General features: G+C 33.7%; 2 protein-coding genes across 5 annotated transcripts; both read left to right on the top strand.

The window, feature by feature from the left end:
• The first annotated feature begins 2,112 nt into the window (after positions 1–2,112).
• On the top strand, positions 2,113–5,218 carry LOC145731146 (uncharacterized). The gene is made up of 3 exons (XM_081982781.1): positions 2,113–4,685; positions 4,813–4,931; positions 4,983–5,218. Exons 1-3 carry the CDS (start codon positions 4,251–4,253, stop codon positions 5,128–5,130), a joined length of 702 nt encoding a protein of 233 aa, XP_081838907.1. The 5' UTR covers positions 2,113–4,250; the 3' UTR covers positions 5,131–5,218.
• A 3,637-nt stretch (positions 5,219–8,855) lies between these two features.
• Gbs-70E (Glycogen binding subunit 70E) lies at positions 8,856–25,880 on the top strand. 4 transcript variants are annotated; one of them, XM_081982773.1, is made up of 3 exons: positions 8,856–8,997; positions 22,191–23,264; positions 24,745–25,880. In XM_081982773.1, the coding sequence occupies exon 2, from the start codon at positions 22,201–22,203 to the stop codon at positions 23,203–23,205; it is 1,005 nt and encodes a 334-aa protein (XP_081838899.1). In that variant the 5' UTR covers positions 8,856–8,997; positions 22,191–22,200; the 3' UTR covers positions 23,206–23,264; positions 24,745–25,880. The 4 variants fall into 4 exon arrangements, with proteins under 4 accessions (XP_081838899.1, XP_081838900.1, XP_081838903.1 ...); XM_081982774.1 differs by lacking the exon at positions 8,856–8,997 and adding an exon at positions 16,780–16,918; XM_081982777.1 differs by lacking the exon at positions 8,856–8,997 and adding an exon at positions 21,313–21,429.
• Positions 25,881–26,273: the final 393 nt, after the last annotated feature.

The following is a 26,273-nucleotide window of genomic DNA, read 5'->3' as shown; positions in this document are numbered from 1 at the left end:
TAAATTATCTTTCTCCGTTTCCCGGAAAATTGGGAAAACGTCAGAGGCTGCATTTTAAACACTCTTTAACAAAGCCAAAGACAGTTTTGAAACTAAGACATTATGTAAGGCACTTTTTTACGTAGAACACGATGACGTAATTAGAAAAAATCTATCGTTATTGGTTTCCAAGATATGGATGATGATCTTTGTTAAAGAGTGTTTAAAATGCAGCCTCTGACGTTTTCCCAATTTTCCGGAAAACGGAGAAAGATAATTTAATTTGAAAACCGGAAATAAGTTTCACATAAAATTCTCTAAAACTTTCCCCATTTAACCGACTCTGTAGCTCTTACCGTTTTCGAGATCCCAATACATATAGAAGCAACTTGGGACACACTGTATATAGTAATTAGTACCTAGTATAGTATTAAGATACCGTGGGCATTATTTCCTATGCCTGTGGTGTCTTCAATGTTTAATGTCCGACTTTCATTCTGTAGATATGTATTTAAAAAATGGTCAGAGGGCATTATAAAAATAATGCCCTCACCTGAGGCCAATATGAAAAATAACGCCTTAGGGCATTATTTATTAGATAACTGACCTTAATAGGTGTAAGAGTTTTTCTAAAGACGTATTGTGTTAATGTTGGACACATTATCAAAATGTCAACTTAACAAGAACCTTTTTACAAGATAATGGATTTTTTTTTAAATATAAATGTAGAACATTTATTTGTTAGTTAACTTTAACATAAAGGTGTAAAGCACAAAATAAACAACTTATTTTATGTCTAAATGTGTCGATCATTCAATAATCTGTTTTTATATATTACAAGACGTATTACGGGGCACTATAAAATAATATTTATTTGATCTTTCAGAGTTTAAAAATAATAATAATCACAGGCCAAACAAACACATTAAAAAATTTAACGTTGAAATACGAATACTTTTACCAAAGTTTGATGCGTTCTGACAAGAAAAGTCCATCGTTTAACTAAGGTCATAGTAAACATACACCTCATATCGCAAAATGGCCAAGATTATAATTATATTCTGGGATACTTTTATGATGCAAAATGTCTCAGTTAATTTAAATTTATATTCTCGTGTATTTTTTTTTTGGTGCCACGTTCTCATCAAATGCCTCTGTTGTCAACATTCCAAAAAAAAAATTGTTGGTCACGATCATGGCCATTTATTAACATTTCCAGTCTAAAAATGCATATTCTGGTTGCAATAAACAATAATATTATTGCCCACTATGTAAATGTTTGCGAACATCATATTTTAGGGGTCAATGTAAACCTAAACATTGTGTGTGACTCTCAATCATCATGATTTGATCACGTGAAAATGCAATTTGGATCTGTTACATTAGTTGAAAAATTATGCTTTAATAGATTTTGTAACATAAATCTTTCAAAAGTTCTTATTAATTTATCTATCCTGCATAATATTGCAAAGCGTCAATTGATTTTTGAATAAAAAAATCATGCCACATATTAATGCAAACATTCTACAGGATAATGAGATAACCTGGATGTCTCCGGTTAAGTTTATCAACAAAAAGGCTTTATAAAACAAATACCCTGCGTTGATAAGGCAAAAATAGGCGTTACTGTTGATGACAATACAAATTACTTATATGGCACTGCTAATTGCGTATTATTTCGCCATTGTACTGATATGTTGGAGCATGATTTTATAATACCTTTATTTCGTTATTTCAGTATTTGTATTACTTAACAGATGACTTTTTCAACTTCTAGTGACAAATATAGAACTACAATACATTCTAAAACAATATGAATAATATTTTGATTCAAAATGTTTTCAGTTTTGTTAAAATAGTTGCCATTTAGATAAGGGAATTTAATTATAACCAGCGCATAAACAACGCATTTTTTGGGCAAGTCAACGACCCAATATAATGTAAACAAAAGATGCTGTTTTTTTAATTAAATACCTATTTCCTGCAAAAATCAAGAACTGATTTTAGAGCATAATGGCCGCAACATTTGTTTCTAATGTGTGACAAAGATAAGAAATTTTCCTTTGGTGATAAGTGATAACCATTATTGGTACAAGCTTTATTCATTGTAATCACCAGACATATTCAATTATTATGTTAGCGATGAAGATGTTTTACAGTTGCGGATTTAGTAGTTGCATTGAAGGAAATAACCCTTCGAATCATTCACAGATATCTTTGTCTTTTTGTCATAATTCGAGGGATTGCAGAATTTCATTGATAACCAGGTTTTAATCGGTGTTGACTACTGTTTACTAACAAACTGGCGCCAAGTTTCGCGTTTTGATTGACCTTCCCCATATTTGTAAACTTTGAGTTCAGATACTTGTTCAAAATGATGGGAAAAGGTACGAGAATCGGATATGTCTTAAATCTGCTGGATACCCAACTCGGAACACCCAATATATTAATATGAAAGTGCTAACAATTACTGAAGCGCAAAATTGCTTATACGTACGCATAATAAAGTACGAATATATCTTTTGATAGACAAACGCACGTGCATAAATAATATCTATATGCATGGCAAAACGGGATGTTCATCTTAACTGGCCGTAATGCAAACAACCGTATGTTTGTATAAGGTTTAGCGCAACATAAATTTTGAGTTGTGTGAAATTTAATTTACTGACCGCTCATAACAAATGTGAAAAAATTAATTTAACACCTACCGCTAATAAACACTGTCAAACATTCTAGTATACGTTTAGCCTAGATTGTAAGCCTTTTTCAAGTGTATTAAAAGTTAATAGAGTCAGGTAAGATGAAGTAGATTTGTTACTAGTAGTAGTATATGCAAAGAAACTACTTTACCTGGTCATTACAGTAAACTAGTAAAAGGGTTATTATCTTCAGAATCCTGAAGACTATCATTTACTCCATTCAATTTGTTAAACCATTCTTTGTCGGATTGTTCATCATCACTTATTCAACATTCCTTAACTTCAAATTGTCATTGACTTATTTAATTTGTCTCTGGAATGCCTTTGGACCTGTCATAAGCCACTAAATACATGAACATTCAAAAAAACACACATAGAGCCAGACCAGATATCGAAAATCCCTTTGCAGTAAAGAAAATCTGTTTGCCTTGGTGAATCGGTATAATTATTGTGAAAGCAACAGGTTTCTAGCTTACAAAGACTACAATAATGTAATAGTGAAGGTTAATCTTTCTTCAGGTGCTCATAATGATGATTTTCGTCTTAAGTCCTAATGACTTCATCTTCTATCTTACTTGTGGTCAACACAATATTTGTTCGACTTTTCCAAATTCTTTGAACAAGCCAAACGTCTTACATCAGTGTTACTTCAAGTATAAATTCATTATCAGCATAAAGCAGCTTGATGATGTATAATGTAATGTTTACATCACGTGTTGATCTGGTGCTTCTACAATGAGCCAGAATGTAATTTCTAGACCAGAAATTGGTTCTGTCAAGCTGGACGGTAAATATCTGGAAACCAATGCCTAAAAGGTTGAATGACATCAAAGCAATCTAAGAATTTCGAGAAAGTATCTTTGTAGAATGCAACAACATTAAAAAACTGGATAAAGCATTGATGAAGAAGTTAGTAGACAAGAACAAGAAGATAATGGTGAAAATGAGTACGATAATAATCAAAGTAAATTTTAACAAATTAGTAGTGTTGTTTTACAATTTTATTAACCATGCTTCAACTTTAGATTGCTTTCTGTTGAGGCTGTAATAATAGTGTACATGGTATTTGGAAACAAAGTTGGAAATTCTACTAGGTCTTAATTCTTGAACGCAGGGAGTAGAATTGCCGAGCGAAGTTTTGATAGAATTTGACAGAACTGGTTGACAATGCTAGGCTTCAGTCAAATTATGTATTCCTTTCTCTTGATAACTCATATCTTCATCTAGGAAGTTCTCAAAATATATACTTCTCTTTCTGTTTGATCATGAACAAGATGAAAACATGAAAAATAGTTATACTGGTCGCATTCGTTTTCACGCTTTATAGAGCAAAAGAGCGAATGTCACGTCATGATTCCATAATTTAGCAAAACCATAATTTGACCAACTGTCAAATAACGTCATGTGTGACGTCACATTCGCTCTTCCATGGTTCCATGGAACGTGAAAACAAATACAGCTGTTGTTGCTTCTACCTGACAAATAAACTTAACAATTAAAACATCATAATCATTGACATTTGTCACCTTCAACCTTTCCAGTTCTGACATTTTCCAAACATAAACCATCATGCATCAATCAACATTTAAATTAATCGACTGGAAGCGCCGACGAAGACGCAAATTCCTGATATGGACACTCTACGGTGCCTCCATAGCTTTTTTGCTCTGCACCATCTACCAGCAGGTCATCCTAGTACGTCATTGCGGAAGAGATTTTCGGCTCGGTCACTTTTGGGATTCGTGGCTGGAAGAAATGCTGATCGATTCCATCCAGATTATCGTCGCTATAGCTGGATTGGTGGGAATATGGACCAAAAGGGGTTCGGTGTACTTCGTGGTGGTTTCCTTCGTGATCTGCACAGTCATGACTCAGGAATTTATAGACTTATTGATGGGCGTTATCTATATGTTGGGGTATGGCACTGGGTTGGGGGGTGGAGAACGTTTTTTGAGAAAGAACTACAAAAACGCCATCTCTGGACAAATGTTTGCTATTGCCAAGGTATGTAAGTTAGAACTGTGATGTTTGGTTTAGTGATCCAGATTTAAAAACTACTGTCATAATGAATTTAATTGAATCAGTGAACTATCATTCAGGTAACATTGTATAACATACAGTTCAATCTTAGATTGACCGAATTCAGAGCTGCAAGAAATGTTGTGGAATACACAGTCCTTACGATCTTCAAGTGAAATATCCTGACGGTACTTTGATAGCAAGTTGTTGTTCTTCAGATACCAAATACCCGTATGTTCACAACTTTTCACTCTATCTTGGTTCTGACTTTGATAATTTTAGGTGTACCGTAGATAAAGCCTATAAGCAAGGTTGTGCCGCCCTTATCCACCAAGACGAAAACCAAGTAATTATGTTTCACATTTTAAGCGCAATTAGCATTTTAATGCAGATCTACCTCTACCGAGGTTTTTTAAGTATTTTTGTTTGAACAGCCAGTATGTTGGAAAGTTGCTTTAGAGTTTACATTGTAATAGGTACATAAAAGTAGGTAAATAAATTATGTGTTAATCGTCCTACTCAACAGAATACTCATTATCTAGCAGACGTTTTTAGTACTTTATAATCCTGGGGATGGTGTATTTTTTTGTGCGATGATCACCGTTTTATGATTCTGTTTACCGTTTTCGATTTTTATATTTAGCCATCTACGTAACGTGCACCACGCTAAATTGCCCTCTCGCGATAAATCAACCGTAAATTAGTCGAAATCGAACTTTTTGATTGACCTTTGCCATCCGATCCCATAAAGAACTCAATCCTCCGATAATTTGCGGATTAAGTGCATCCGAGAGCGAGATCAAGGCGCCTAATTTGTGTTTGTTCAAACTGTTTGATAACGATCCTAACCTACGACACTGGTTAACATGTTGATACGAAGATTGTGCTGTTTGATTAATTGCGTAAAAGTGTGGGACTAGATTTATGACAAAGTTTTGATTTTTTAGGATGACATGGTTGATAGAATATTCTCCATCTAATTTAGCTAAAATACCAGGAAAATCTTTGCTTTTTAAACTAGGAATACCATAATTTTTTTAATTTTTATGGTCATTAATCTGATGTCTGCGTACTCCATGTACAAACATTCTTTAATGTTCTTATCTAAGATAATATTAATGTCACACAGAAGAAGATGTGTTCGGTGGGAATATACTGATCTAAATCAGTGATTTGTGATTTACTAAACAATTATTACAGCACTGCAAAAACAATTGATTGGTGATAGGAACACGTCAATTGATTGGTGGACCGAGTTAATGGGCGCATATAACGGAATCTTCTAGTGTCTTCCTACTGTCCCCCCTTAATCCATCACAGACCATTAAATACTCATCCGTATTTGCTAAATTTAGAAATCGTCTTCGTCAAAATGTTCAACAGGATCATAAATTTCGTGCATTTTTTCCGAAACCCGCAGCCTTTTACTATATGCAAACATCATAAGCACCTGGGCCTAATGCAAACACTAGCAAAGTAGCGTTAACAATCACACACATGGAGAAAGGAGGGTAACTTTACGGTCTTCTTATTGTTTGGTAACAGTGCCGTAAAGTGTCCGTAATGGTATGGAGAAGAAAATGGTTCTCGAGTTGAATGATGATAGACATCAGCAATTGTTTGTTTATCTCTTTAATTTTTTTTCTTTGTCATTAAAGGGGTCGTGGGTCTAAAAACAGACAACCTTTGGATGAACTCAATAAAGTGCCTGGTTTGACAAATTTTATTTTTGGTGCTCGGTTGCTATAATAATATGGAATTGTCGTGCCAACTTTTTTCTGGATCAAACATGATAATTTTGATGATTATTCTGGGATTAAACGGTTATAAATTGTAATTCACGAGCTAGTTTGATGATGTTTTTGTTTCTGGAAAACTATATGCAAATTAGGTCAGTTTTTTTTAGTACGACGTGTGGACAGTTTATATCGCAAAATTTTCCTATAAAATGTTGGTTTGCTGATTTTTTTCCGATATACCATATTTGAATGTTATCCTATTGGTACGAATTTTATAATAATTATTAAAAAACACTTGGAATACCATTAGTTTTGTTGAATAAAATAAATCAGTATAGTTAGCTAATAGTATTTTTAATCAGTAGTATACAGTGAATTCAACATTTTGGGTTTTGGGAGCCCATACCCAAAATGTTACTACTAATGTACTTACTACTAATTAAAAATACTATTAATTACTATACTGACTAAACCTCTACTACTAAACTTCTTTTTCCCAAAAAAAGTACTTACTACTTGAATCAGTCACACCTTAACAAATATAGAACCGTAATTTAGAAATTATTGCGCCTACCATTGCAAATCTTAAGTGCTTTACTGCGGTATCTTCATCATCAAGATGCCATCTTAAATGTTGATAATTTTTGTAGATAACTGATGAAAATATAACACTTATTGATATTTTATTAACTGCCCTCCTGTGGTGGTTTATAGTCTGTTTTTTAGAGTTCTGGATGGCCAACTAAGAATGCAAGGAGGTACTGTATTTAGAAAACTATACTACATTAATTAGAGTTATTATAACGTACAAAATTGTTAAAATTTTTTAGTTTTTTTGAAAATGCGCTCATAATATAGATCAGAAAGGAACTTGTCGAGACCCAGCACCAGAATCGAAAAATGGTATCAGTTATTAGGGTTATAGAACAAAAATCCCTTGTTGTCATTGATTTTATGTAGATGTAGCAACGCTGGAATGGAAATATTTTAGTTGTGTTTCTCTTGGTTCTTTTAGTTGTATTTTTTCTGTCGTAAGCCTCTACGATAGGCAGTTTTTCAAATACAGTATCTTGTACCTATTTGCAAAATTGGATTTTCACGTGACTCAAAAATAGGTAAACGTTTTGACATTACTTGATAACTTTTTCGCCTTTTAAGTTAGAGTCATCTTTTTGCAGGATATCTTTGGAACATTTGGCTTAAAAAAGAAAAGTAGCCATTAAACCAACTGTCAAATAGGATAACCAAGACAAACTGGCAAATATCATTCAAATTGGTCTTGTCATGCTTTGACAGTTATGGTAGTCAATTCTTTAGTCTAAAAAGTTGATTTTTGTGGCCAAGACTACAATTCTGCCAGGAATTAACTGCATTTAGGCAGACTTCCAGCGAACAATTTGAGGAACGATGTGAAGCGGAGGGTTTCCAAGTTCGTGAGTGCAAAATGCAGTTTACCCCAGAGTTTCACATTTAATTTTTTGTACGACCAATGTTATGGTTTTATGAAAAAAAGCAGCATTTAAACACTATGTTAATAATGTTGGATAATAATAGTAGCTGGATGAAAAAGGAGGAGTTTTTACCAAGGGAATGTTTTCAAATTTGTCGAGAAAGTGTCAGGGACACCGCAATTGATTTCCCAGGGAGTAAAAGTGATATTTTCTACCTTCAAATGCGGGTGAAAAGTTTTATTTTCTATAGGAGTCGTAGAAGAAACCTTTCACATAAACTCTCAGATTTCTGTCTCTGTCTCAGGCCTTAAATATATTTCTACAATAAGGAATAAAGCATTTTAAATAAAAAGATTTAATTCATTTTTCTTCAGCTGTGGTGTATTCCATATTACTGTAAAAATTATATCATAATGGCACCAGCAAAAAAAAACGATAAAAAGAACCAAGTGAACCAAGTTTTGTGGTGTCATCTCTATGTCATTTTCTTTCCACCAAATTGGTCCTTACTCCTGTTTGTCTTTTAAATCCTTGTTAGGGTAGGATTTCTTTTGGATGATGAAATTGAAAAAAAATTGCGTAAAATTTAGTTCCGTCACGTACACACCAAATTTTTAATCCAGTATAACAATTTAGAGCTGCGTCAATGTGGTTGAGTGAGTCTGATGCAAACATTGCCACCAATCGCAACCACCAAGTCAGCCAGTGACCATTTCGTACTTAAATGAATATTTTGACTTACAGATAAGGCTCGGTCCGGATCGATTTAGTGGGAGAGCCGGCCTTAGCTGCTACTCGGCACCGATCGACGCTGCCAGTTTTAAGTTCCTTATAGACGTTTACGCACGCTACTCTTTAAAAAAAAAACTTAATAAACTACACTTTACCAGTACATTTTACTTAAGTTATTTACATTTCAATGACCGGATTATACATATAAATAATGCTACAAGGTTGTTGGAAAGAGTGCGCGCCGGTAATTTGTTAGAAATTTTCGAAAAAAAATGGTCTAAAATTTTCTTTTTTGGAAAACTTGTGACAACGAAAAAAGTAGAAACGAGCAGCTGCCGGCGTCTTTGGAACTTAAACTATATACTTAAAAAAAAGGTGAGTTGATTTTTGTTAAAAATCTAATGTGCTTGTTTACCATTTAAATTACGACATTTTTGGAGAAAGCGTTATTTAAATTAATGCTAAAAATAGCAAATAAGCCGGTTTAGCAATACAAAAAATTGCCAAATATTTGCAATAGTTAACTTGGTGGCACTCGAATTTAATTGCTTTTCAAAGTAAAAAAAGGGTTTTTAAGATCTTGTTACATGAGCCATTTAAATTTGCACCAGCCTATAATTTTACAAGCATTGACAGCGAGCAGAGAAAACTCGTTTGTCGGGTATAGGGTTTTCACAACCACCTGGAAACAGGCCTGACCTCACACAGCCGCTTGGTTTAAGTTGCAATAAATTTTGATTTAAAAGCCTTGAATTAATGACAACAATTTGACGTTTCAACCTCAATAAAATTTGAGGAGGTATTTGGGTCGAGTTAATGCGATTTTATTGGTACGAATTTAGTTCAAGTTGCAAATCAAGCTTATCAGATGTTTGATGACTGTCTGACTTGAAATATGCGGTAATATTCAGTTGTGGTTTCTAGAAACAGAATCATCTTAATTATTGTAACTTAAGTTGAATTTGTAATTTTCTTGTTTTTTAAATTGTTTGTTTTGTTTTTTTTCTTGTGGAATTAATTCTTCTTGAAGTTTTTAGCTAAAAACAGAAAAAGTGTTTTTTTCTTTGTTAAAAGGCCACTAGCACAAAATATACGTTGGACTGTTAATTTAAACGTTTGGAGAAGCTCAATCTACAGAAAACACTTAGATTACCCTACAATCCATTTACAGAACTGAACTTAGCTAAACATTACTTTGAAACTAGAAAAACTGCCATGAATAAGTACATAAGTTGAAACCCCAAGCTGAACTACCCCAAGCTGAAAACACTGAAAAGTTGACATTCAGAATGTGTTGAAACGACTAGAGTAAACGAATTCATTGCGTTTACGTTACGTTTATTACATTAAGCTGGTTTTGTTAATTTTTTAAACATTTTAAATACTAATTTTTTTTTTATTATCTAAACTGGGTTTAAGTTTTTTCAACAAATAAAATTTTCTTATAAGTATCTTCACAAGCTTTAAGGCTTGGTTTGGTTCACTTCCTATTAAGAATTTCTGGAAGGGTGTCAGGAAGAACAGGATGTGCAATTTAAAGGAAGTATAGTTATCCAAAAATAACTTTTACCCTGCAGGTTATACTTGGAAAGGTCTTTCTTTTCAGCCTTTATGTATGTATAATAATGAAAAACTGTCCAGCTTAACGTTGTGTTAAATATTTTCTTACTTAAAGCACGTATGTTACTTTTAACATTTTGTGGCATTCTGTCATTACTATTCTCAATGTTCATAACTGCTAGACAAATTTTTAATAATTTATTTTGGTGTAAATAAAAAGGCAATTCCCTCAATATAACAGAGCATACGGTTCATCAGCTCTGCAGCTACCAAATATGTGCTTTTTGGCTTCTGATGATGTTAAAGACACATTTTTCGAGAACGCAAATTTGTTTCTGCATTTATTGAAGCACATGCATGTCCAAGTAATTTTTTATGTAATTTATTATTACCAAGGAAAACCTCAAAATGAATCGTGAGATCTTGGAGGAGTGAAGAGAAACTTTAAGAGTTAGTAGTAATTAACTGTAAAAATACAGGATGATTCAAGCTTGTGGTATATTAGTATAAGTATCTAGAGAACTTACTTAGTCCGACTAAAAGGTAAATATTGACTACCCTGTAGGTGTCCTGTCTCTGGGCTTTTCAACCATGTAGTATTGTCTAATTGAGGACAAAAGGTCACATCAGCAAACTTTTCAGGACTTGAGAATTTAATTAATTTTTAGACTACCGTTTTGCTGACAAATCTTCTTGCGAGGAATTCAAAAATGAGATAAGAAACAGGGTGTTCTATTTGAAAATCAAAAGTTGATGTTCGTTCCGACTAATCTGGCAAAACCGTAAATTCCAAAACATTTTCGAAAGGTAGTTTGAAACCAACCCAGGCTACACTCCAAATTTCAGCGAAAAATATTGAGTCGTTCTGTAGATACTTCTACTATACCATCATCGTGAATCACCCTGTATGTAGAGAAGTTTTCATGTAGTAAGCTCTTTTCCTGCCCTTAAACTTCAACAACGTTACAACTTCAATCATTGTTAAAGCTTCATTAACACTTAAAAACTTCCAAAAGTGTAAATTGATCATTAAGGAAATTTGGATCACCATGACTAAAAATCAGGGTTTCTCATTAATCTCCATAACAAAAAATACTTTTCTAGTTGTACTGTTATAGAAGTGGATCAGTAAGGTCAATTTTATATGTTTGCATTTTGAGTTAACCAAAACCAGTGAAACCTTCACGAAATCTGTAAACAATAATTTATTTCCTTTTGACTGAATGGGGTTCCACGTTCGACATCAATTACAGACTTGACCTTTCGCATAACGGATTCGAATTGGTGGTGTCAATATTCAAGGGCTCATTTTTCATCGATCAGTCGATAATTCGAAGGATAGCGTGATCGGGTAACAACAATTATACAATGGAAATCGCTATTTCGATAAGACGTCGCGATCTGATAACACTTGGGTACCTGACAGGTATCGCACCGTAGTTAAAAACACTTTTGTCAACAAACCGATTTATTTATTTGTTTAAATCTGAATCGCGTTCCTAATCTCTCTTTCTCGGTTATCCTTGGGACGGTGTCGAACGGAACGACCTGCCTCAACACATGCTATTTTTGTTGTGCCGCTATTTTTACGTATCAAGAAGGTCATACGACCACGTTATTGGACAGCACTGGTTTTCTGGACATTGTCATTGATCATTTACTGACCTTAAGGTGTCGTTTCATTCAGGGTTCCATTATGAATCTAAAGAGAGTTTATTCAATACAGTAGTGCAAGGTGGAATGATGGTTAATTCTATCTGAATGTTTAGTTAGGTATAGTTTATTTTTTTCTCAGTTTTTTCATTATAAGAGTTTCATTGATAAACTTCCAAAAAAAAGTATTTAGGGCAGTCATGAAGGAGGTGGTAAAATTGAAATCTAGAACACTCTAGACTCAGAGACTCAATTTACTAACAAATAGCCAGTAGTAGCAAGTTAATTTAACAATAATATTTCCACTGAAAAGTCGATGAAATAATGAGGTAATCCCCCACGGCCAGAACTTTCTCACGATCTGTTCTCGCTTGATTTTTCTCAAATAAGTTATCGCCCCAAGTTAATTTTCTATCCTAATGAACTCACTGGGTGGCCAAATTTGCTATTTTTTAAGACTAGTGTATCTATTACTTTGTAACATATTTAAAGCTTGTACAGACATCAATTAGCTAACACTATTGCAACATGACAGTGTCTAATGGGCAAACATGTCAAATAACCATAAAACGCCCTTCATAAAGTTTGAAACGGTTACTGGCTAACGTATATCGATCGGCAAGTCACTTCCTCACACATATTTAAGCTGCCCACTAGTCTATAAGGCCCATTAAGCATCCATTGACCCGAAAAATAAATCAAAAGTGTCACCCCCATGTCTGCGACGATAATCTACCTACCTTTGGTAAGGTTTCCGTTTCGGGTGGGTGCGGAGCCCTGATTTGATCGTTTTTTATCGGCTGTGACGTGTGGGTCGTGCTTAGCTATGGATTTTGTTCTACAATAAGAGAAATTCCATAGCATTTTTCATCTCACACGTGCATTAGTCAATCAGCTTCCTTGTTGGAGTTCAGAATTGATATTGGATAACATAAATCTCTTGGATAGGAAAATTGAGTTCCCACGTTGGGCGCCGATAAGATTTGACCAAGAGTCGGACATCTATAGAAATTAATTAAACAAAAAGATTTATCTTGTACCGTAATTCAATTTGCATTGAACGGATTAAATAATGATCCTGACATGGATTTAATCTGTTATCGACATTTAAACAGATTTGTTGCCTGCCGGTTTTTCAAGCCGGCAAACAGGGAGCTGCATGCTTCGGTTGTTCAATTTTTTTAGGTCAAGTATTCAGGAAATACCTGTAAATTTCATTATTATCAAAGGCGATTTCCGTGTGAGTGTGGGATTTATTCAGTTCTTGGCATTGCCCAATTTGTTGCATTCAAGGTAGTCCACATCAATTGAGTTAACACGTACATAACATAATTAGAGTGTAATCGATAGGCGTTTAAAATTATTGTATATCTATGCAAAAAATCCGGTTTAGTACTGGTTATTTTGACGTAAAACGGGTCCTGCCAATAAATTTCCAATAAAATGAGAAAAGTCGTAAATTTAGACTAAACGCGTATTAGAATGTCTGAGTTTGACTGGTTCTGTGTTTGCTCAGGGTATTTTATGTTAGGTTCTAATTAGTGGTAATTTCAACAATAAATTGTAAAAATACCCATCAGTTTTAGCTTAAACAGACCAGAGCTTTTGATAGTAGGGGTGGGTGACCTAAAGTTAAACGATGCAGACACCAATAACGATAAAACGTAGAAGGGTATTAAATTTAGATACTTGATATTCCCACTTATTATAATTGGTAACTTAAATGACTCCAGACTGGAACAGTCTGGATGTTATCTACGTTTCCTTTCACTACAGTTCACTACGTGATAGTACTACAAAGTGATGAAATATTAAAATACCTGGCAGAGTTATGTACTTGTAAATTTCCAGATACAAATTCTAACAACCCACTTTGCTCTATATTAAAAGTGCTAAATTCAATTGGCGCCAATTTTACGTAAATTAGTCATTGAACTTGAAATTTGCGTTGGCGTTTTGGTGGCGTCTGTTCGTTTTATCATTCTAAATTTATGTTTTTGGTCCCAGTAAAACATGGGAATTTATTTAAGTCTGTTCGTCCGGTTTTATAAAATTAGACTTGTATTTATAATCTAACTTAGCCCAACGCTAACTTGAAATATTCATAGACGTAATATGCAGTTTAGTTTTTGGTTTAAGCGGAAGAACTTGAATCATCAAAAAAATTGGAAATATTTTCTTTACCCTTAATTCCTCACGTTCTCACGTTTAGGCAGTTAAAATAGACCTTCAAAATCCTAAAATGTTTGCTTTTGCTCTTCTTTCGTTCAAAATAAGTCTTTAAAATGGGAAATGTGATAAAGTAGGCTCTGCAATAGAACCAGATAAGGCTAAAAATTGTATTTTTTTATTTTGTGTGTCCCAAATGCGTAAAGCCAGAAAATCACTACCAAAGTCACAGAACACTTTTTTGATCACTCTGGTTAACGGTATCCCATAAAGGTGATCTTAATAACATAAAAGCAGTTGAAAGGCAAAACAAGTAAAATTTTTCCGTAAAAGTTTTCGAGCAAAACAAGTCTGCTTTTCAGGTAACAAAAACGTCATATTAATTTTGGTCTTTCACATTTGGTTCCAGTATCAATTTTTTAAATTCTGACATTTTGTAACTTATTTTAGCTGGAAGATTCATATAACAGGCTTCCGGTGTTAAGTAATTCTTATAATTTTAAGAAAAGTCTTAAATAGAATGTTTTGAACTTTTAAATCTTCTCCAAGCGTATATTTAACGTTTTTTTCAAAAATTTTCTGAGTTAAATGCAGTGTGCTGATGGACTAGCTAGTAATTTTTAGTAGAGGATATTAATATTATTTCTTGTCTCCACTTGGCAAATTAACACATATGTGGTGACAACATCCTGCAATTTTTCATAACTTTCCATTGTGAAAGGAAATTGACTCTATCACCACTCGAGAGCTTACGATTGAATTAATAGAAGATTTACGGATTTCGAGGACAATAAGTAACCATAATACGTCCTGTTGTGATCTCATTTACGTATTGCTTATTATTCTAATTACGTTTAATTAAATGCTAATTTTGTTAGGCGACATTGATATAGCAATTAATGCACTTGAAAAGGACACCTGCAAAATTGCAGAGTGTGATGTCCACTTCTAGGTCAATCGAATCAACCGGAGCAACCATGTTGCGGAACTACTAATTTTCCTAATTAAACACTAATAAAAAGACCTTAGTTCAAAACACGTGAGGTAAAACTCTTTTTGTGCATTCATCGTTCGTTATTATCGTGACACAACATCTTGACAGCGCTCGAGTGAAACTCCATGATTAATAATATGCACCATAGTAGATTCTTTTGCTTTTTTCGAGAGCAGAACGATGCCTAGATGTTTCTAGAAAGAGTTTGAAAAAACACCAGTATTCCGGAACTCAGAATGGCTTTCTCATTAAGTGTCTGGCATCTGCGAGGGCCCTTAACCGCCGATATAAGGACATGCTAATTAGAGAGGCGATTATTATTTGTAGCCTGGTAGTTAATAGTGCAAATAAATTATTAATCAACCCGTCCGTTGATAGGTTGAGAATGGGACTGTATGCTTTTCATTTTGCTTTTTTCTTGATTTTCTTTCAACGCTAGCGAATGGGAATAAAATTGCATGTCTAGAGAACGTCCAGTCTTTACCTATGCAGGAGTCTTTCACTTTATCGGTCTTCTGCTGTCTGCATGGCAGGTGTAATAATTTAACACGTTACTAACCTCGGACACTAAATTTAGCACTCGTTAGCCTTTGGGTATTTCAGGTATAGATACTCGTAAACCTTAGGTTTAATTATAGACAGCGAGTTTGTTCACCTTTTGCTCTATGTGGAGTATTTTGATTTAGAGCGGAAAAAAGTTTACCATAAATGACACTGAAAAATAATAATTTGTTATTAAGTTAGTCCAAAAAAAAATTTACCTGTCTTAATCAAATCAGACTCAAAACAATGATGTAAAAACACAAACGCCAGTCAGAAGAAACTAGCATATGTTTCCTAGAATCTGAGAAAAAGCATTTTAAACGTTCTCTAATGGGTTTATACACTCAATTTCCTGAAAAACTCATATTCAAAAGGAAGAATATCAGGATTCTTGAATTACTATTTATCTTTAAGACTCAACATGTGGTGTTCAATTCGAACACCTTCTCGTAGATTATTCTTTTTCTTATTAACTTAAACGGAAATTTGAACAAAGCTATTTTCCTTGGAATACACTTCTGTTATTGCTTTTTTAAGAATTAAAAGTTAAAAAAATATTGACTGGCATTACTCACACTAGTGACAAAATTACATCGATATCTACCACCATTTGGCTTAATCGCTTTTGACTTCGTCTGGGTTAATATTTGTTTATACATGTACTATTTTTAGGTGTCTGATTGATAAAAAGTACTTATGAATAAGTAAATTTTCCGTTAACCATGGATTATAAAAATTTTTCTCAATAATAATTATGATAAAAAAAAATTTAATTGTAAAAATGATAATACGATAACCATCAATGTAAGCTCATTATAAGAATAAAATGATTAACGTTAAGCTTCTACTTCCCAAAACTGTTGTGTAAAAATTTTGAACTCTCTTAGTTTACTATTATAGACTTTCAAGGACTGCAACATTGTTTGCAAACTAAATTTCTCATGTCAAACCTTATCATAAACACCATTAAACACGTGCTATTCGACAGCTGAATGATTGGAACTGTCTAAACAACTTTTCAATAAAAAAACCGAATGGAAATGCAAAAGATAGACTCAATGCAAAAAGACACGTAACTCTCTCAGAGTTATGATGTGATAATCCGCCTACTGACAGGACCAATTATCATCAAGTGTACGTTGTATCGTGTCGATGAATTCCTGAAATTCTTAAAGTCGGTGCAGGATCGTTTCTTATCCTATTACAACGATAAAAACCCCATAGATGCGTATCTATCGAATGGGGATTGTTCGACGGCACGTAGACTGTGCAATATTAATCGATTCAGCAACAGTTCATCTACCAGTTTTCGATTTGTTTTATGCTCAGTGGAGCTGTTTGAACAGTTTTCCATGTCTGGTACTAATAACTTTATCGGTAAGTTATTCTTTTGTATCGCATTCATACGTGCCTAAGTGTTTTAGCATACAATGCACTTGACTGATACTCCAGACGACATGAAACGATAATGTCGTAATATAGTGACTTACTAGTTATTTTATCACTACCAATTTACTTATATAGTGCATTTTCCTTAATTAACTAAACGAATAAGATCAATATTACAGTGAAACAGTTTTTATTGCTTTCTGCAGAATTGTTTTTTTTGGAGCTAAAAATGGACACTAAACACATTATATTTTATGTCATTTTCATCACTTGAAGTTTTATGAACAGCAAGCTCATAGTTTGCTTACACAGGTTCGAGTGCCTATAAAGTGTTTAAACTGTTAACAATCGTCCGTTAAAACCAGAACAAACAGTGAACATTTTTATTGGACAAACAGTCGTACGTGCAAAAACGCAAATTGCGTTCTTTAGCAAGTCGCGTTTCACATTTTTCTTCTCTGACTGACCCGATCGAACTGATCATGAGGATCTTCATGTTTTTTTGATGATACGAAGAATTTTATAAAAAAAGAGGGTAATGCCTTTAGGTCCTAATGTTGTATTCATCCAGCCAACATAAAGTACTCTAAATATTTAGATCTTCTAAAAAGAAGAAAATGTATTTATAGGGATTTTTGAGGAGAACGTTTCCAAATGATTATCAAAACAACAAAAGTTGATGAAGTTGGCATTCAAATGTTGGCTACGTATAAGCGGCAAAGTTCTGGAATTAGTTGTTCTGGAAAATTTATGCTAATTTTGTTTACAACGAGTTGGATTTAACGATCCTTCTTAAGGTCTGTATTATTAGAAATTATTATTTATATCAGAATGTGTCCAACAACTGTTTCTTATTGATTGTCTTGATGATATACTGGTATGTTTCCTGACACATTAATTTGTCAGAAAAGTGACTAATAACGTACATTTCTATAGTTTAATTATTTGAGGTGTTATACAGGCGATGTACAGAAATACAAGGTGGTTAATTCATATTGTAAGTCCAAGTGACTATTTTTTATTATTATGGCTTGGATTGGTTTGATTTTGGGTTACTAAGAGAAAAGTTTGGAAAATGTGACAGAAAAATGCTTCTTCTGTAATATTCTATCAACATTTCTATTGAACCATAAGGTTTATGACTTAAATTCCTCAAAAACTATAAGAGGCACATAAACAAAGTTGATACAATTGAAAGATTCAGTCAATATCAAGCAAATTAAATCAGTCGAAATTGTTTTCAATGACTAATACTAAATTGAGTTTTATGTCTAAACTTAACAAAGAGGTTATAAAAAATGTATTTACTTTAAAGAAAATAAACATTTAAATAAATTTAATTTAAAGTTTTGAACATTGTCATAAAGGAAAATCATTTGCCTAAATCTGTGATGACATGTTTTTGCATTTTATAGATTTCTATAAATTTCATTCTGATATGTTTCTAAATTTAATATCATGTAGCTACATACAGATCAATTCACTAATTTCGACAACAGTGTAAACATAGAAAATAATCAAATTAAATATCAATTCACATTATCATAATGAATATAAAATGTATTCGGTGTGAATGTTCTGAATTAACAAGTAAAAATAACCTTTTGCAAAGCTTTTTTTGCAGACGGACACCGTGATTATCACGAAGTCGGTCGAATACTAATTTATGATCACTTCATTGATACGTGATCAGATTATTCAGGTTTATGCAACCATTTTGAGCCGGTTTTCCCTACTTGGCGATTTCAGCTTTAATGGGTGAATTTACATATAGCATCCAATCAAATAAAAATGCTCCCCGTTACTTACGGCCTCAAATCATTTGTTTGTAAAGCAATAAAGAAAACGTTTTGTTCTTAAGGGTTTTTTGAAAGTTATTGATTTAGGTTAGAGAAGAAACGTGCCTGTGTCAATGGAAATTTCCTCCGCAAAATTGTTATCACAAGTCCTGGGTTGACATTGTTATTTATCGATCCAACTCATTATTTAAGCATTAATTTTTATGGGTTTATCTGGTTTCAGACAATATAGCGGAGCAACTAGATTTTTCTTCAAACAATCTATTTATAGATTATCGCATTTATTGTATATTTTTTGCGTCGATGGTTAAAATTAAATTTAAAAGTAAATACTAGCATAAACGACTTTCATTTTACCTCTAATCTGGCTTAATTTTCATAATTACTAATGAAGGAATTTTTATTCCAGCTAGGATTAATGTTTATCGTACGAAACAATACAACTATATTTGCAACGATCAAACATGAGCGATAAAAAAACATTGATCATTGTCACTGGCGCCAGCATGATAATTATTAATTAAACCGGTTTTTTTTCTGATTACCCACAGAATATGTTATGTTACATATGTAATTACTTTGTGTTGATGTAACTTGAACTTGGTTACTCATTTTATGGCTCTTTGCAGATAAATTTTTAGAGAACTTTATCAATAACATCTACCTAATGGGTCTATTTATGGGTAACTACATTTGGTTCCCTCTATATAATAATGCCTTTAGGTTCAGGGTGGTTCAGTACCATTTTAAAACTCACAGAGTTAAGAGCTTGTGTTTCGTTATTAACTAGTGTCAGTAATCTTAAGGTGAGTGATTTTCCATATTTTCAAAGCTTTACGAGAATATATTCAGTGTGGGACAGTTATCGCGTTAGATAACGCTGCTAGAAGGCTGTAGACCAAACAGTAACAGAATCTTATTCACTTCGAAACTGCATGAACTGGTCGCGTGATAAAGCACCGAGTTATTTTAAACGAATTACGAAAGCCAGTTTATTTTGATCGAACATGAGGTGCGTAGCTGATTATATAAAATGTCCACGAGACGAACAGGGGCGTAGTTTTATGGTCATAAAATGTCTTAACTTGATAAAGTATAATAAGAAACATTAAATCGGAATGTAGTGGCGATTAACTTAATCTAGCGACTTGATCAAAATTTTAACGTGAATTTTGATTCCTCTTGTAAATTATGATATTAACTTTAATACTGATGATGCTGGATAAGTGAGTTTTGTTTTGCAAATGATTTAGGATTTGAACATTACTAAAGCAACTGCATCCATACAAATTTTCCAAACTGATTCTAGAATTTTGGGGAAGAATCTTGAACCAAAACCAACTTTATGACTTTTCAGGTGGCCAATAGTTCCATTACTCACTTTTTGTTACCTAATTTGATATAGAATGGACCCCTTCTGGTGACTCATGTTTTATGGCCTAATAATTTAAAGTTAATATAGTCATTTAGGAAGTCCATTTTGGTTCTCTCTACCAACCAAACCAAAGAAAAGATTTGTAGTAAACACATTCACTTCACTTAAATGAAAACTTTTTATATTTCAAAATTTTATTAAGCATAATCTGACACCACTAATATTTCTTTTTCATTCAGATCTTCAAAAATATCTCATAAACCTTTTAGATTTTGAATCATAATCTTATTGTGCATGTGGCAGTTATATGAACTGAATATTTTATGTAGTCAATATACTAAATTAACTCTGATAATTTCCACAGCTGAAAAGCTTTCAAAATTGCTTGCAATAAATACCCACCTAGATAATTTACGATGGGGTGATTATAAAAGAGTTACGTACTACAATAATTACTTTATCTCTAGCAATTATACTAGAGTTTCTAGAGTTCTAAATTTAGCTTTTTATGTGTTTAGCCAAAATTTATTTATTGCCTACAATTTGTGGAAAGTTTTCTCGCATTGTGCGTTATCGTAGGTGTCAATAAACGATAAGATTAGTTGGCATTATGTCTAGACAGTAAAATGTAGGACACCTTTCTATTTTAGGTTAAGTCTAAGTAACAAATTTTTGGCTAAATTTTGTGTTCTGGTTGGCTAATCCGCTACCGGTTAAGCTACAATAATCGATTTCACCGCCAATCAGGTTTCGATTTCCCTGTCAGTCTGAAAAGCATTTTATGAATGAAAGTAGAGACGTAGGCCGCTACCGGTCTTTTTTCTTACTTTGTCGTGAATGCGAACGGTCGGAAATTCAAATTTAATTAAGACCATTTATCGTTGCAAAACTAGACAACCGACCATTGTGTCCTAGACAATCAACTACCTGTTGTTTCCTCTCAACTGGAACTGCAATCCGATATCAATATTGTTTGCCTCTGATATCGGATTCGCGAAAGCACACGTAATAAGTTCGTTCCCCCTAGTTTGCATTTTGTTTTTCTTTTTCTCTACTAAATTGTGTCGCTATAAACTGCTAGTTGAGTTTTCTTATAAAAATCTTCTGGTAATTTTCCGTTTGCTCATTTGCACCAAAAGACTCTATCTAGAATGTTATGAAAACATCTCGAATCGTCCATTTAAGGCCTTATCGCTGTCTTCGAGACGATATAAAAGGCCGAGTTGTTTGTCCAGTTGATTGAAAGCAGTACCAGTGAAAAGAGTAGCTTATTGAGTGCCTAGCTAGTGTGAAAAGTCGTTGAAATCCAGGATTTTTTGTAGTTGGTCTGTTCCCAAATGAAGTCTATTAGACATGTTGGTTGTAAGTTTAGTTTGTACAGTATTTTAGTTTAGGTTTTGATTAGCAATTTAAGGCCTAAATTCTTATCCAGACATTCTAGTTTAGAGACCAGTCAGTACACCTAACCTGACCTATAGACACATTCTAAATTTGAACACTAACTCTTTGATTTGCATTATTGGTTATAAGAAGTCCGATTTTTCAAGTTGATATTAAATGCAGCAGTTTTCCGAAACAAGACCTCAAATTGTGCGTTTTTGATAGCAAACTAACAACACCGCCTATCGAAGTAGTGAATTGATTAGTTTTATGCTATTTCTATTGTACATCTGATGAACTTAAAGGTAACAGTTCTGGTTCAAAAGAATTGCGTGCATAGTTTACAAACTTTCCAACCAGCTATTTGAATCTTCCAGCTTTTTTATCGTAAGTGCATTTTCTTGTATATTGATATCGAGATACCAGTGCAAGTAAATTTACAAATGGCATTTACTACAACATATTGCATTGGCATAGTTTGTTTCCATTTGACTCGTGATGCGATTTACGTTAACCGCGCCCAACGGATAATCCTGATTATTTTTAACCGTTATCTGATCAGTTCATCGTAAAACGTCGATCAAAACCGTGAAATTTATTGGCCTGGATTACCTTACATATTGACGTAGAATTAGCGTCACTTTGACCAGCCATTTGTAATGTACGCCGCAATGATTACTAACGTGTGGGCATTTTTGAATTCCAGATCATCTTCAATGTGTTCAATGGTCGACTTCGAGATGTTTCTGCCTCACAGCCCACCAGTGTTCAGCCACAGTCCACCGACCGGCTTCTTGAGCGATTTTGCGTCGTTCCATCTGAATCCTCCTCTGCAGAGGGCGGCCAGTTGCAGACAAATGCAGCATTCGTTCAATTCGAACTTCTCCAAGTCAGTACAACCACTGGAAACTGTCCCAAAACGTCCCTGCTTAGTGATACGTCCGATCGATGAACAGTGCAGTTCCAGTGATGAAGATCCGAGCAGTCCGACCAAACTCAAGAAGAAGGTGGTGTTCGCTGACGATAAAGGCATGTCCCTCACTCATGTCAGAGTGATGACTGAACCTTCAAATGTGCCACCATTGTGGAGTATGAAGTTTCTGGCCGAAGTCACTCATGGAGTTACGGCTGAGGCTGAAGTGGAGAAAGAACCTTGGGAAGTAACCTTCTTACAGCCTGCGTCAGATTACGTCACCTTCAGAAAAAAGTTGGATGAGCAGAAAATTTCTCTGGAGAATGTCATTATTAAGGAGAACGAGGAACAAGTCATTGGAACCATCAAAGTTAAAAACCTCTCGTTCCATAAAGAAGTGCTGGTTCGAAGCACCTGCGATGGTTGGAAAACCTCCGAAGACACCTTCTGCACGTATGTGCCAAATAACATCACAGCGGGGTCAGCTTACGTCGTGTTTGACACCTTCAGCTTCAAAATAAACTTACGACCCAAATCCAGACGACTGGAATTCTGCGTCTGTTTCAAGTGCGAAGGCCAAGAGTATTGGGACAGCAATGATGGAAAGAACTACGTCATCGTCAAGAAGACTCGGGCACCGATTCACAGATCATTGTCCGACAATTCTTTGTACAATAAAAGGGAGGGCGACAGGAACAACAACAAAAACGGCACCAACAGATGCATTGATGCTCCAAGAGCCAAGTTGGACACTTGGTCGCAATTTGCAAGTTGGAACCATTTGGAAAACTCTTCTCCTTATTGGTAGATCCATTCATATATGGGGGGGGGGATAAAGAATGGAAACCGTTAACAGAATGTTTAAAGGTGAGTCTTTTGAAACATATGACTAATAGGTTAAGTTTTAGAGAGAATTTGTGAAGGATTGCTTATCTAGAGTCATACAAATTAATGTATTATTGAGTTTTTGAGAAATGCATGGAAAAACATCCTAAAGGTATCTTTTTGTGTATTTAGCTAATCTAGCTAGTCTTGTCACTTTTATGTGTAGATAAATCTATGGACATACATATATAGCAGTTGCGTAAATCGTTGTTTCTAGTTTGTAATTGATAAAAAAAAGCAGAAAGCTAATAGCTATTTATGTAACCAGTTACGAAAAGTTCGATTTTGTGTAACGAATGAATGTTTGTAGGACGAGCGCAGCGAGGTCCTACAATTTGAATGAGTTACACAATAAGACATTTTCAAAACGTGTTGCATACATAATTTTTTCTAATTTTGACCAAAAAGCTGTGAAAACCATCTTTTAAAATGATTTAACACAAATATTCACTTTCCTAGCACCTTGTATAAACTGTGACAACGACATGTTATGATGGATGTCGCCCATATGTTTCTACGGAAATGCATAAAAACAGGGAGTGATGAAATGAACTTTGCATAACTAGTTACATAAAGTGATACTTTTTTTAACTAGTTACGAAAAGTAAAACATTTTGTCACTCTAATCAGTTTTGAAAAGTGTCACTTTATATGCCAAAATTAGAAAAAAGTAATTTTTACTCACATGCTACATGTGGACTTAACAGACTAGTTAGTACTGTAATCGACATATTTAATGACAATCATCATTGACATTGCAAATTCTAATACAAATTAGAACAACAATAAAAATTCCAAAATTTCTAAAATGCGACACACGTTAATTTTTATTGTTTTTTTTCTTTATAGTGTCGAGGTTGGTTTATATTTGGCTCGTCCCAAATTAGCGTAAAAAAACTTTCTCTTTTAAAAAATGCGGCACGTGTGCAACATGCTCTACATGATTGCATTTTAATCGCCAAAGAGATACCTAAATAAAAAATAAACAGTAAAATGATAAGACAATCAATTCTTAGGCATTGACTCCTTGGCCTTCGGGCGGTGCATCGGCAGCGATTAAAAATTTGCCAAGAATAATGTTCGATAACGTCCTTAAAAACGACTTTGATGAATGGTTTTAATTGATTTTGTCGAGGTGAATAAACTACAATCAGAATTTTAGATACAACTCGAAATTGTATGGAAAGTTATTAAAAGTAGCATTTCCTGGCATCCACAAATCTATTTCTGGTCGCCTTCTTATTTAAATATGTATTCAATATTAACATACTATTGCCACACGCACTTGTTACGCCTTTTTTGTCTACACTACTTACATGTTGTCGAGCCTGTGTAGCATATGATATTTATTCATAAATAAAGTACCGTATCCATTCGTTCCGTTCCATGTTTTATGCATACACTAATGTAAACTAATACGGTTTTAGTACTTAAATTTAATGAATAATTTGTTTTGTTTCAGTCGCCAAAATGATAGCCTGAAACAGCGACGATCAAGAAGTGTAGATCTAAAGCAGTTTTTTAAAAAGGAACAAGTATACAAAAGACGAAACACTAGAAGAGAGTAAACTAGTTCGTCCACCGCCAGATCTGTGATAAAAAGTTTGCGAACGTGCCAAATCAGTGAGTACATGTCGAAAATATTGCAAAAATGCTGTCTGAGTGGAATTTTCTGTAAAAAGTACCTATTTTTTTAAAAGACTGATAAGTAAGTTGTGAATAGTTGTTAAGCGAAAAAGCCTACCTGTACAAATATTATACCTATTTAGTAGATTTATTATGTTATTATTAAGTGGTGCAGCTGAAGTGCAGATCAATTTTTATAAAATTGATTTGTTCACTAGTAGCTTTTAAGGTTTGATTATATTAAATTAATATAGTCTGTATAAGTCAGGTTTTCTTTGGAACGAAGCAATCATATGGGACTAAACACCACTTGAAGTTTCTATACTTAACCATAAAAGCCATAGTACCTCTAATGCTCTCTACACTACAAAATTCTCTAGTTGCCATAATTTTAATGTAATTCATTAATCGAATGGAATGTTAGTTTATGCAAAATCGTCTCTTCCTTCCAGCTGTACATATATTTCTACTATCCAACCCTATTAAGAACATCACGTTGAAACTCGTATTTTATATACTTAATATTTGTTGTTATTTTTTCTAACGAAGATAAACAAGACTGGCTTTTGTCATGGTGTTTTTATTAGGGTAGGACCTAAGGAATAGACAATTAAATGCATGAACTAAATCGAAATTGTCAATATAACTTCTTAAAGAAAATCTGCTTGAAAGCCTGCTTTACTAAAACTAAAGTCACGTTTCGTAAACTAATCACGCAGTGGCATCGTACATGTTTTATATATATTATGTATATTTTACTATGTTTTTGTTTGAATATTTTATAGCTTAAGATACTCCCGTAATGCTATTACCAAGTTTTGATTATTATCGTGTCGAAAATAGTGCAGTTCAAGAAATAACTTTGTTGTTCCTATGCGATTGTTTTTAATAATTATTAAGCCATCCGTAGGAGATTGTATAATATTATTTAGTGCCTAAGCATTTTGTTATTAAAAGAAATGTTACAATTTTTATAGTTGTTTTCTTTCTTTAACGTCACATTTATCGCAGTATATAAACAACCAAATTCTAGGCCGACAGCCAAACAATAACTAATAAACATTTTAAAGTATGACCTATAGCGTTTGCAGGGTTGGAATTTTGCAAACTTATCACCATTCTTTGATACCAAACAACAGTTCATTCATTCACAAGTCACAAACCCGACCAATTCAATGCGTTTAATCCAACCAGATAAGTGGGCGCTTGATTTGATAAATGCAACACAATGGCGATTAACTGCATTTTAGACACGTCAAGAACAGGGCACATGTATAGTTCGCCTATACACTCCATTTATGTATAACTACGCCACCTATAATTGCATCAAAGATAATTTAGAAAGTTTTTTTGAATCCTTTTATA

The sequence above is a fragment of the Ips typographus genome, linkage group LG6 (genome assembly GCF_016097725.1).
Source record: "Ips typographus isolate SLU linkage group LG6, UJ_Ityp_2.0, whole genome shotgun sequence".
NCBI classification, from domain to species: Eukaryota; Metazoa; Arthropoda; class Insecta; order Coleoptera; family Curculionidae; genus Ips; species Ips typographus.
Note: the sequence above shows the minus strand (reverse complement) of the source record. Positions and strands in the feature narration are given on the sequence as shown.